Raw genomic sequence first — 11,293 nt, forward strand, 5'->3', positions numbered from 1 at the left:
GATGTTGGTGATTGTCTGGCCCCCTTGCACCACTGTCAGGGGCTCTGAATGCAGCCAGACGGGACCCTCTGGTCGTGTGACACCCCGTGGGGCATCTGTCACCAGGGCAAGCCTCCTTGGCTTCAGCGCCTCCTGGGTCTGACCTCGACGCATTCAGCACTCCCGTTCCACGCCCTGAACACGCAGGGAGTCCACCTGGATGGGCCACTTGGGGAAGCTTCCACCCCCACCAAAGGAGCCCTGCACCCCAACTCCACAGTCAGCAGTGACTCTCAGCCAGCTGGTTTATTAGTTCCCCTCCTCCACCCTTTGCCTCTTTCCAGGCTAAACCAGTCCCCTGGCCTCCACTTCTCTCTTTGCTCTCCAACGCCTCCCGCGGGCTCCTTGCAGTGGATGGGCCCTGGCCATCAGTTGCCAGGCTGCAGAGTGTCCAGCCATTGTCGGGGTCCAGAGCCAGCCGGCAGTCACACACACCTGCCCTCCAGGGGTCTCTGCAGTGACCACATGCCCTTGTCCTGCCACCTGCACTTATGCCACACATAGGGGAAACTGAGGCACACACACTAGTCCTAGAGAACATTAAGGAAATTTCCACTTCGTCACAACCACTGACAGACATGCCGTCACGCACCAGTGAGGATCCACCCACCCGCTAGTATATTATGTGATTTATGGACAGCCACAAACACCTGAACGCTTCTTTAATCCTGATCAACAAGCGGGATTGGTCTCTGGGCTGGAGGGACTCCAAAGACAGCCAAGGTGCGACCTACGCTGGCCTCAAACCCCCGGGGTTTTGGCTCAATTCACAAAACTCAAAGCTCTTTCGAAGTCTTTGCTGGAAATCCAACCCCTGATTAAATCCGCCTCCTTCCCCCTTGTCTCCAGGATCTAATATGGCTTTTTGAATGTGGAAATTGCATGTCAAATCTCCCTTGACTGACAACTCCATGTAGTGGATAACAACTTACTACTGCTACTGGTTGATGGGAGTTGCTCCTGGGACTCCAATCTACACTGGGATGCTGAGAGGTAAACCCTGCTGGCCAACGATGGCTGGCACTTTAATAAAAGAAGATCATTTGTACCACAGCGGCTCCTAGACCCAAGCTGGGGGTCCCCATTGGGCTGGGGAGCGAGAACAGCTTTGGACCCGGCTTTGTTCGCACTCCTGAATTAAACAAAGTGTCTGAGCAGGAATCCCTTGCTGTCTCAGGAAGGGAAGGGGTCCTGCCGTGAAGAAACAATGATCAGCCCTCACAGCTGTCCTGTGCCTTGTTGGACCCGGGTCGCACTGTGTGCTCAGTGCAGGTCATTTCACGTCAATCTGCTGGCTGGACCATTTGTTCAGACCATCTTCCACCCCACCGGTCCCAGAGATGCTGAGATCTGGGCCTGACAACAGCCAGGTCAGAGCCGCTTGTTTTGCAGGGGAAGCGCAGGGCCTCATCTCCACAGGGGTTTCAAACTGGATCAAATTGAGTTAATCGGGGTGAATGTGCTTGTGTACACACTGTGTACCCATCCCTGTGCACTAGCTCTGCGTTTATCAGGGAGTGCCCTTGCAACGTGGGTGAGGTTTGCTTCGGATTGGAATTGCTGGGGCTTGGAAGTAACTTTAGCAAAAATTGTTTCTGAGGATAAATTCTACTTCCTGGTAAATAGGTGTAAATCAGGAGTAGCGGTACTGAAGTCACTACCCATGTAAACCTGGTGTAAACCAGTTCAAGATCAGGCCCAGTGGAGTTACACTGGGATAAATCACAGGCAGAATCCAGCTTAGTGCTATGAGATAGTGTCAGTTACTATTAAGGCATAACTAAACATCGCTGCCCCGCTCCGCTTTCAAAGAGCCACGCAATACCCCCATTATGGAGCCCGGATTGCTCTCGGAGCCGGTACCCTGCCACCTCGTCTAGAAAAGACGGTCTGAGCCTTCTAAAGATGAAAGTGAACTAAATGCTCTTTGGTATATGAGGCAGTGTTGCAAGCAGAACGCAAGTCTCCTGCTTAATCACACAGGGGCTCGTTTATTTAAATTAATTGCAAAATTAAGCTCCCCAAATGTCCTAGATAAAGAATAACCAGAGCAGGATGGGAGTCTGCCATGGGCAGTCAGAGGTGATGGAAAAAAGCAACTGGACTCTCCTTTGCACCAGGGCGGGTCAAAGCTGTACTGAAAATGATCCCTTTTTGAATTATGTTGGTAAACTTCTACTTAAAATATCCTTTGTCATTTTTGCTTTCTGTCTTCATGCCCCTTCCCTCCTGTCATTTGACTTTTTTTCAGATGAAGAAAAGGAGGGAAAAGATCAAAGACTGATAGAGAAGCCAGTGAAAAGAAAGAAAGTGAAAAACGTTGGCAAAAAATATTTAAATGTCTCTAATAAATTTAGGGGTGGGGGGGAAGAACAATGGACTGTTTCCAACCTTGAGAAATTGAAATGGCTCTAAAATTTCCAGCAAAATTGTGTCCCCATACTTTGGCCGGCTCCAGTTTACACTAGAGAAATTGCACCCCTGAATGGCTAACATGAATCAAGTTAATATCCTGTGGATCTGAGTCTCCTTCTGCATTCACACCTTAGAGGCTCTTGCTTTTAGGCCCACAGACCCTGCTTTCAAACCCCATGGAATAACACACCCACGGGGCCATCCAGTCACGTCAGTTCAGCTCCCAAGGTAGTAGCTGGAGACTCCAGCTGAACAAAAATGGCAAGCAGGGTATCATCAAACCCGGCTTCCCATCAGCCTACCCCACACAGTCGATTCTTCATGGCTTGGAGACTTTACTTTGCAATTGGGTGTCTCTTCCTGCGCTCTAGCTAAACCACAAGATACGGGCTGGATGCGGGAACCACTGGGGGAGATTCTCTAGCTTTCCTATCTAGGAATCTAGTCTCAGTGGAACCCTGTAAAGACCAGCCCAGTTTTTGCGCTGAGAAGAAATGCCCTTCGAAGCCCCCCTACCCCTAGATGGCTGCTAAGCTGAATTGATCTGAGCTTCTGACAGAGATCTGCCCAGGACTGAAGATGAATTAATGCAGGGTGCGGCGATATTCCATCTAGCTCCTAAAAGGCTTGGTAACTGGTTCCTATCCTCCCCTGCGGTCTCCCCACTTGGTCGCTCAGATTCTTCAGCGAGGGACCAGGCACATCTCATACGTGGGGGGCACGTTCCCGAACCCACTCACTTTCGGGCTGATGTCAATGTCCTCTGGGGGCAGGAGAGGTTTCAGCGAGAAGCTCTGCAGGATCGTGGTGAAGTACAGGAAGAGCTCCATGCGGGCCATGGCCTCGCCCAGGCATGCACGCTTCCCTGGAAATACACAGACACGGGGGGGCTGGATAGTGCTCTTCACCCCCACATGCCAAGGTGGGGAAACTGAGGCATGGAGCAGGGAAAGGGATTTGCCCAAGGGTGGTGGCACAGCTGGAAATAGAACCTATGAATCCTGACTCCTGGCCCTCCCCCCCACACCACTCTAACTACCAGGCCCCACTCCCCTCCCAGAGCTAGGGATAGAACCCAGGAGTCCTGGCTCCCAGCCCTCCCTGCTCTAACCACTAAACCCCACTCCCCTCCCAGAGCCGGGGAGAGAACCCAGTCCTCCCTGCTCTAACCACTAGACCCCACTCCCCTCCTAGAGCCGGGGAGAGAACCCAGCCCTCCCTGCTCTAACCACCAGACCCCACTCCCCTCCCAGAGCTGGGGAGAGAACCCAGGAGTCCTGGCTCCCAGCCCCCCATTCTAACCACTAGACTCCCCTCCCCTCTCAGAGCTAGGGGTAGAACCCAAGAGTCCTGACTCCCAGTCTAACCAGTAGACCTCACACCTTGAAGAATCGGGAATAGAACCTAGCTCTCCTGAATGTTATTCCAGTCCTTATGGATGGGCCCACACAGCTATGTGTGGACCATAGACCGGCGTTACTAGGTCAGACTTTGTGGTGGAACCGCTGCTTTGCTAGGGCTGGTCAGTGAGAAAGGGCCCGTGGCTCCCATCTGGTAAGGAAGCCCACAGAACGCTCCTCAGCCCAGCCCCAGGGCAACAAGCTCCAGAGAGCAACGGGCGAGCATTAAAGGCCAGGAGGCAGGTTCTGTACCTGAGGAGAACGGCACGAAAGCCTTGTTCTTCTTAAAATGGCCGTTCTTGTCCAGGAAATGCCCCGGGTTGAATTCTTCTGGGTTGCTGAAGTATTTTGCGTCCCGTAGGACAGAGCCCAATAAGGGGAACACGTCAGTGCCCTGGGGAAATGGAGAAGAGGGGGCAAGAATTAAATACACCTGTATCTCTTCTAACCTCAACCTTCACTTACCCACAGGAGATATCCCTAGAGTGCCCAGGAGAGCCACTATTCCGGGGATCACGACGGGGCATATCATTTTATCTCTGTCAATGGGAAATAAAGACAGTCTGGGATTCCCCTGACCCTGGTGTCCTGTGTCTCTGTAATCGTCACAGTGGTGTGAGTGGTGGGATACATACCCACACCTCCTTTGGTGAGACTGGAGGGTTCTGTAAAATGTTGACCCACGGCTGACGGTTGGGGCAGTCGGGCCCTTCCTCCGTAGGGCTGTTTATTCTCAGTTTGGGCAGATCATTTATTCCTGTCATGCCGTTCTTGGAGGAAGTTTATGTCGCCAGAAAGGGGGACAGATGTTTGCACCCACTGTAACTTTCTATCCCCTAAGAACATCTGGTGTGGTTTGGACAAATGGGGCTCAACCCCAAACCACCTTTCCCTTTGCAAAAGCAACCACTAAACCCGGGAGGTTTCGCGATTTCAAACCTGCCCATTTGCCCCCCGGCCCCGCACCTTGGGGAGGGTGTACCCCCGGAACTGGGTGTCCCGGATCACAGTGTGTGGCACCCCCATGGGCACAATATCCGTCACCCTCTGGATCTCGTGGATCACCGCGTCCGTGTAGGGCATCTTCATCCGGTCCTCACTGGTGGGAACGCGGTCCCGGCCGATGACGTGGTCAATTTCCTGGTGCACCTTTTCTGTGGAGAGGTGGGCAGAGCTCTGCAGGAACCTCGTGGGCACCACAGCCCCCAGGCCACGTGGGAGAGCGGCAGGGGCTCACGGCACTAAAGCCCCATCAATCCCGCTGTGTGATGGGGCTGACCTGTGGGGCTGGCCACTGAAGCAATTAATAGTTTAGAGTAAGAGCTGAGCACAGGGGAGGGAGCGGCCACCTGTTGCCACCAGCGGAAATTCTAGGGCAGCACAGAGCAGCGGTAGCAGATTTCGGTGGGACTAGCTGGGTGCAGGTCGGGGGGGTGTATTTGGGGCGGCAGCAGCCGACCCTGGCTGACGGAGCCCCTGACCTGCGGGCTTATCGGCCATGTCCACGGGTGGGGCGCTAGCAGTCACTGGAATCCCATTGCAAAGGGCTCAGGAATCACAACGTCGGCTGGAACGGGTGCGTGCGAGTTTGCGTGTGACCCACACTAACCTGTCGAGCGGCTGGTCCTTTAGCAGAGGTAGTTTTTAGAGAGGAGGTCCAGGGTTCAGTTCTACACAGAGAGAACCCACCAAGGGCCTCATTAGACGCACGTTAGTGGTCTAAACGCCGCTGCCCTCAGAAGGGTGGGAATGAACTGCCTAACAATGTGCCATAGCCCCTACACTGCAGTTAATGGAGATTCTCTTTATCAAGTGACAGGGCCCTGGGCAGAAGGATCTGGGTTCCATCCCTGCTGCTGTCACGGATGGTGCAGCCAATCACAAAAGCTCTAGGTAGCCACCAATTTGTTACCATGGAAACTTGCGTCCCACTCACTAAACAATCCAGCCCTTTTCTTCCTTTACCTTCCACGCCCGGGTACTTCATGAGGAAGAGGAACCCGTATCGCAGGGTGGAGCTGACGGTCTCCGTGCCAGCGAAGAACAAGTTGAGCGTGGTGAGCACCAAGTTCTTGGTGTTGAATTCACTGTTGGGGTTTTTCTTTTCCTGGGGGAGACGGACACAGGAAGGGGCGATGTATAACCATCCCTGCAGGGGTCTATCGGATACCTGCACGCTGCCTCCTGACACGAACACTGCAGCAGCCCACCAGAGACGCATCATGACAAGGAGCTGGGGAGGGCCGGCGGGTCTGTGGAACACTTCCCGGGGGTCGGCAGAGAGGGGGCTGGGTGCATCGGGTCACCACAGAGCCAGCCTGCTACTGAATGAGCTTTTTTGAATGTTATGTAATAACCAGACCTCGCTTTTAGAGCTCTCCAAGGGCTTTACGAAGGCGGAAAGCATCATCAGCCCCATTTTACAAACGGGGAAACTGAGGCCATGGGAGAGCCAGGACTTGAACGTAGGTATCCTGCATGCTATCTGCTAGAGAACACTGCCCGGCATCTATGATCTGCTGTTATGGTACCAGAGAAGCACCTCTGGCAGGGCCCCATAGCACAGGGCTCTGCACAGACACAGGACGAGAGAGGCTTCCTGCCCCCCAGAGTTCAATCTGACTAGTCAGAGGAAGGAGCAGGAGCTCCAGACGACAGCTGGGTCTGCTGAGGCCCACAGAGAGGCAGGGATTCACCCAGGCAGCCTGTGGCTGAGCTGGGATTTGAACCCAGTCTCCTGAGTCCCTGTCCGGGGCCACAAGCTCCCTGTGTTATTGGCAGTATTTATTATTATCTGCTTGACTGCAGCACCAAGGAACCCCAGTCACGGAGAAGGCCCCCATGGCGCCAGGTGCTGTATGTTTTATTGCTATTAGGTGTATTACAGTAGCACCACCCCAGTCCCAGACCAGGACGTCATGGTGTCAGGTGCTGTATGTCCTTAATGCTATTAGGTGGATTACGGTAGCACTGCCCCAGTCCCAGAGAGGTTGCCAGGTGCGGTACAAACACAGACCAAAGAGAAAGCCCCTGCCCTCCCAAGCCAGACGGTTTACAAGCCCCCCGAGCCGGTACCTTTTCCATCTGGATGAGGAAGCAGTCAATGAAGTCCCGCGGGGTGTTGGGGTCGAGCGAGGCCTGGTTGATCTTCACCCGCTGGGCGACAAAGGCCTTGAGGCCCTCGATGAGGTGGTAGATGCGGTGGTGGCGCCCAGGCAGGTACTGCATGACGCAGGAGTACATGTCGTAGAGCTGCACGGGGGCAGAAGCCGGGTTCACCGATCGCCCGCACAGCTGGCTGCAGCCAGGCCCCTCCTCAGCAGAACCAGCTGGGGGTGGGGGGCGGGGAGTAACCAGCCCCACCCAGACCAGCCCCTGCCTTGCCTCAACTTCCCAACACAGATCATGTCTGCGGCTGGGCCTCCCGTCCCCTGCCAGGCTCTTCCCCGAACAAGGCTGGCTGCTCCCATGCCCTCGTGGCCTTGAAAGGGGACAGTGCATCCCCTGCGGCTTTCCGACAGCTGCTCTGTGGTTTCAGGGATCAGACGGGCGCATTGTCTGACTTCCTGCACAACCGAGACCAAACCCACCCCTCGCCCCACGGAGCCCGGCCCCTGCTCCATGACTTCTGTGTCTTTCCGAAAGACCGCCAGCCTGGGTGTCATGAATCCCCCCATCCATCGGTACGTCCTTGGCCACGGGTGGGAATTCTTTGCCCAGACCGGTTGCCGGCGGTACCTGGGCCCAGGGAGTGCTCATCTCTACGAAGCTTTCGTTGATCATGCGCAGCAGGGACAGAAACGTCTCGTCCTCGTAGTCGAAGCGGCTCCCGAAGACGACGGCACTGATGACGTTGGAGACCGTGCGGCTCAGGAAGAAGATCGGGTCAAAGGGCAAACCTGACCCGGACAAAAGAGGAAGCAGCTGATTTTCCCCCACCACGGTCTTCTACTGCGATTGACCCGCCCACTTACTGTGACCTCGCCCCTTCTTGGCAGCAAGGTTTAGAGGGGCAACTCGCCTCTTGGAGCAATCGTTTCAGGCTGTCTGCAGACTCAGGCAGAAATCACAGCATTGTTTATCGCTGGGTCACATTTTCAAGCTTCTAGAAACTTTAGTATTATACACACATACACACACACACTGAGATTCTGATTCCACGGGACACCCAGCGCTGAGGGTGTGGGATGCCCCTTAAATTCTAGCAAAAGCATTATGCCAATTGATTAGCGAGTCTTCCCCTCCTCATAGAAATTGAGGCACAAAGCGGGGAAGGTAGTGACACAGAAACAAGGGGCAGAGGCAAGAATAGAAGCCTTGTATTCCAGGCTCCCAGACCCATGTTCAGGCCGCTAGGCAACACTGCCCCTTGGCTACCTACTGATTTGCTGGTAGTTCTTAAAATATAGCTAATTTGCACTACAGCCCAGCTGCAAAGGAGTGAGTCTCATTTGCTCATGGGGCCTAGCAAAGGGGGGTCTCATGGGACAGGCGCGGGCTGGGGGAATGAGGGGAGCTAGGGTCTAGCCCCACCTATTTCACAATGAAAAGGTATTTATATGGGCCTCCGTCTTATCCTGGCATCTGATCACCTCACCCTCTTCAATCTGCAACAGTCACAACCCCACCCACCCCAAAGCAGAGCTCTGCGTCTGCAGAAGCTGGGTCAATAAAAGATGGCACTTCCCCCACCTTGTCTCCCTAACCTCCCCCCCTACTGCCCCCAAGACAAGGTATTGCTATCAAATCCATTTTACAGCAGGGGAAACTGAGGCACAGCGCCTCATCCAAGGTCACCTGGGAAGGCTGCGGCCGAGCTGGGAACTGCACCTAGGCTGCTCCCTCTGCCACTTCTGTGCGACCAGATGAGTCCCTCCCTCTTGCTCTGTGCCTCGGTTTCCCCTTCTGTAAAATGGGGAGAATCGTCCTGCCCACGGGAGGGTGAGTACCCGGGAGGTGCTCGGTTGCCATGGTGACATCAGCCCTACAAATACCAAGACCAGGAGACAGGGTGCCTGATAAGGTGGGTGTAAAGCTGCTCCCCGGCCCTGGCCTTGGGTGCTACGAGCCAGGGAGGGACGCAAACCCGCAGACCTCGGGTTTTCCGGAACTCCTCCAGCAAGAACTGAGCCTCCTCCTGGATGCGCTCCTCGATGGATCGCTTCCCCATGCCGAAGTTCCTCAGCGCGGTGAGGGAGAACCGGCGCAGCTGCCGCCACCGCTCCCCGTTGGCCAAAGCCACCCCTGGGGACGGCGGGAGAGAGCCATGGGAGTCAGCCCTGAGAATGCCCCCTGCTGAGCCCCCCATCCCGCTCCCTGTGGCACTGTGCCCCCCTAGCGCCCCCATGGGGCCAGCCCTGCCCGCCAGGGGACAGTGCCCCCTGCTGCCCCCGCCCTGCTCCCTGCAGCACTGTGCCCCCCTAGCACCTCCATGGGGCCAGCCCTGCCCGCCAGGGGACAGTGCCCCCTGCTGCCTCCCGCCGCTCCCTGCAGCACTGTGCCCCCTAGCGCCCCCATGGGGCCAGCCCTGCCCGCCAGGGGACAGTGCCCCCTGCTGAATCATCCCCACGGCTCCCTGCAGCGTGTGTAGCGTCTCCCAGCCGACAGCTGAGCCCGGTATCAGCAGCCCCCCACTAACACAAGACGCCGCCCACGGCGCAAAGGCGCAGAGCCTGGCTCCGCTGCTCACCGAAACCATTGAAATTCCGGTCGATGGACGCCAGCTCCCCTCTGCCGCTGAACTCCTCCGCGTGATCCACCAGGGCTTCCTTCACCGCCTCGTGCCCGCACAGCACCACCACCCGCCGCGGGCCCAGGTGCACCGTGAACACCGGGCCGTACTTATCCCGCAGCTGCACAGAAATCGGAGCAGAGAGGCCGTGAGAGCGCGCGGCTCGGTGCGCGTGGGCTGGTGCACTCTCAGGGCGGCACAGGTGAGGGGCCAGATCCTGAGCCGGCGTAACCAACGCGCTCCACTGAAGTCAAGAGAGTGAGGCTGGGTCATTGCATTCAGTGGCACAGCTCCGGATTTGCACCTGTTTAGATCAGATCCCCACGGGACCCTGATTCTTGAGCAGCCACATACACCAGTGCAAAGGTCCCGCCATGCGAGACCCCTCTGCTCCGATGTGCTGGGGGAGGCAAGCAGCCTCTTGGTACGGCCGGTCATGGAGGCTGCAGGAGAACCAAGAAATGAGGTGGCGGGGGGCTGGATAGATTAGTGGGTGCCCCTTTGCCTATCCCCCATGGTGATCAAGATCAGCCCCACACCCCATCCCGTGAGAGCCCTACGCCCGAGGCTCCATGGGACACGACTTACTGCCATGAACGACTTGAAGGTATCGTTGGTCTTCAGCTGCAGCAAGTTGCCGAGGAAAGGCAGAGGGGTCGGCCCCGGGGGCAGCTTCCCCCCCTGGTGCATTTTCTTCCAGGCCGAAAGGAGAACCAGACAGGAGAGGCAGATAGCCAGGAATATGGTCACGGCTCCCCCGAGCTCCATGGCCAGCGCAGCCGGTGAATGGCCAAGAGACAGCTCCGGCTCAGCTGTTATATGCAGGCTGCTCGGTAAGGGGAGATGGTGCCATTCCTGGCATCCTGAAACTCTACCAGGTAAACAGGGTTTGGTTTCAGAAGTGCCAGGGCAGTAATCGGCTTGGGTGGAGGGGGTTAGGCTCCTGTGAGAATCTCTCTTGTGCTTTTCACACGCTTGGCTGCAATGCACTCGGCAGAGTATCAAAAGGACGGCAGGGGCTGTGTTTGTACAGCACCAAGCACGGGCGGGGCGGCGTGGAGGCAGCGTGGCCTAGTGATTAGCCCGTGGCCTGTTCTGGGGTCTGTTCTGGGCTATGCGGCCTGGCATGTTTCAGTCACATAGCCCTGGCTTTTGCATGGCTGTGAATGACTCCAGGCCCGGTGGCATTACGCCAAATGACACCCACTGAGGATCTGGCCCAGGACGGGCTGAATACATTGGCCCAACCGGAAGCCAGAGTACAAATAATCGGACTCTCACAGAATCTTTATTTACTGCTCTATTCGCTTCTGCCTTGGTAAGTCCCACATCAGCCCTCAGCCCGGGTCCCGCCTGGCCCCGTTTTCCCAGGATCGCCCCTTTTCGGAGATAGCCGCCCCGGGGAAGGTGTCCAGTGCCCAGTGTGAGGGGCTCAGGATCAGCACAGATGCCCTGGGGTTTTGTACCTTGGAGGTGGCAGCACGCGATGTTCTCAGGGCTGCTGCCCAGACCCCAACCCAAATCAGGGCCCCGTTGTGCCAGGTGCTGGCCAGACCCCGACCAAGATCAGGGCCCCGTTGTGCCAGGTGCTGCCCAGACCCTGACCAAGATCAGGGCCCCGTTGTGCCAGGTGCTGCCCAGACCCCGACTGAGATCAGGGCCCCGTTGTGCCAGGTGCTGCCCACACCCTGACTGAGATCAGGGCCCC

The 11,293-nt window shown here is 56.5% G+C and overlaps 1 protein-coding gene across 1 annotated transcript; it reads right to left on the reverse strand.

The window, feature by feature from the left end:
- Positions 1-2,010: 2,010 nt before the first annotated feature.
- Positions 2,011-10,480, reverse strand: LOC119847326 (cytochrome P450 2G1-like). The gene is made up of 9 exons (XM_038382008.2): positions 10,174-10,480; positions 9,544-9,706; positions 8,949-9,098; positions 7,593-7,753; positions 6,930-7,106; positions 5,820-5,961; positions 4,821-5,008; positions 4,107-4,248; positions 2,011-3,319 (listed from the first exon to the last, which is right to left on the reverse strand). Exons 1-9 carry the CDS (start codon positions 10,351-10,353, stop codon positions 3,138-3,140), a joined length of 1,485 nt encoding a protein of 494 aa, XP_038237936.1. The 5' UTR covers positions 10,354-10,480; the 3' UTR covers positions 2,011-3,137.
- Positions 10,481-11,293: the final 813 nt, after the last annotated feature.

Source organism: Dermochelys coriacea, chromosome 23, assembly GCF_009764565.3.
Source record: "Dermochelys coriacea isolate rDerCor1 chromosome 23, rDerCor1.pri.v4, whole genome shotgun sequence".
Taxonomy (NCBI): Eukaryota; Metazoa; Chordata; order Testudines; family Dermochelyidae; genus Dermochelys; species Dermochelys coriacea.

What these genes read in the sequence shown, in the direction of transcription:
- LOC119847326 (XM_038382008.2), bottom strand. Translation starts at nt 10,353, where the DNA reads ATGGAGCTCGGGGGAGCCGTGACCATATTCCTGGCTATCTGCCTCTCC. An exon ending in GGAGTTCCGGAAAACCCGAG is followed by an intron (nt 7,754 to 8,948) that starts GTCTGCGGGTTT and finishes TGTCCGGGTCAG; the next exon opens with GTTTGCCCTTTGACCCGATC. An exon ending in GGGGGTACACCCTCCCCAAG is followed by an intron (nt 4,249 to 4,820) that starts GTGCGGGGCCGG and finishes CCATTTCCCCAG; the next exon opens with GGCACTGACGTGTTCCCCTT.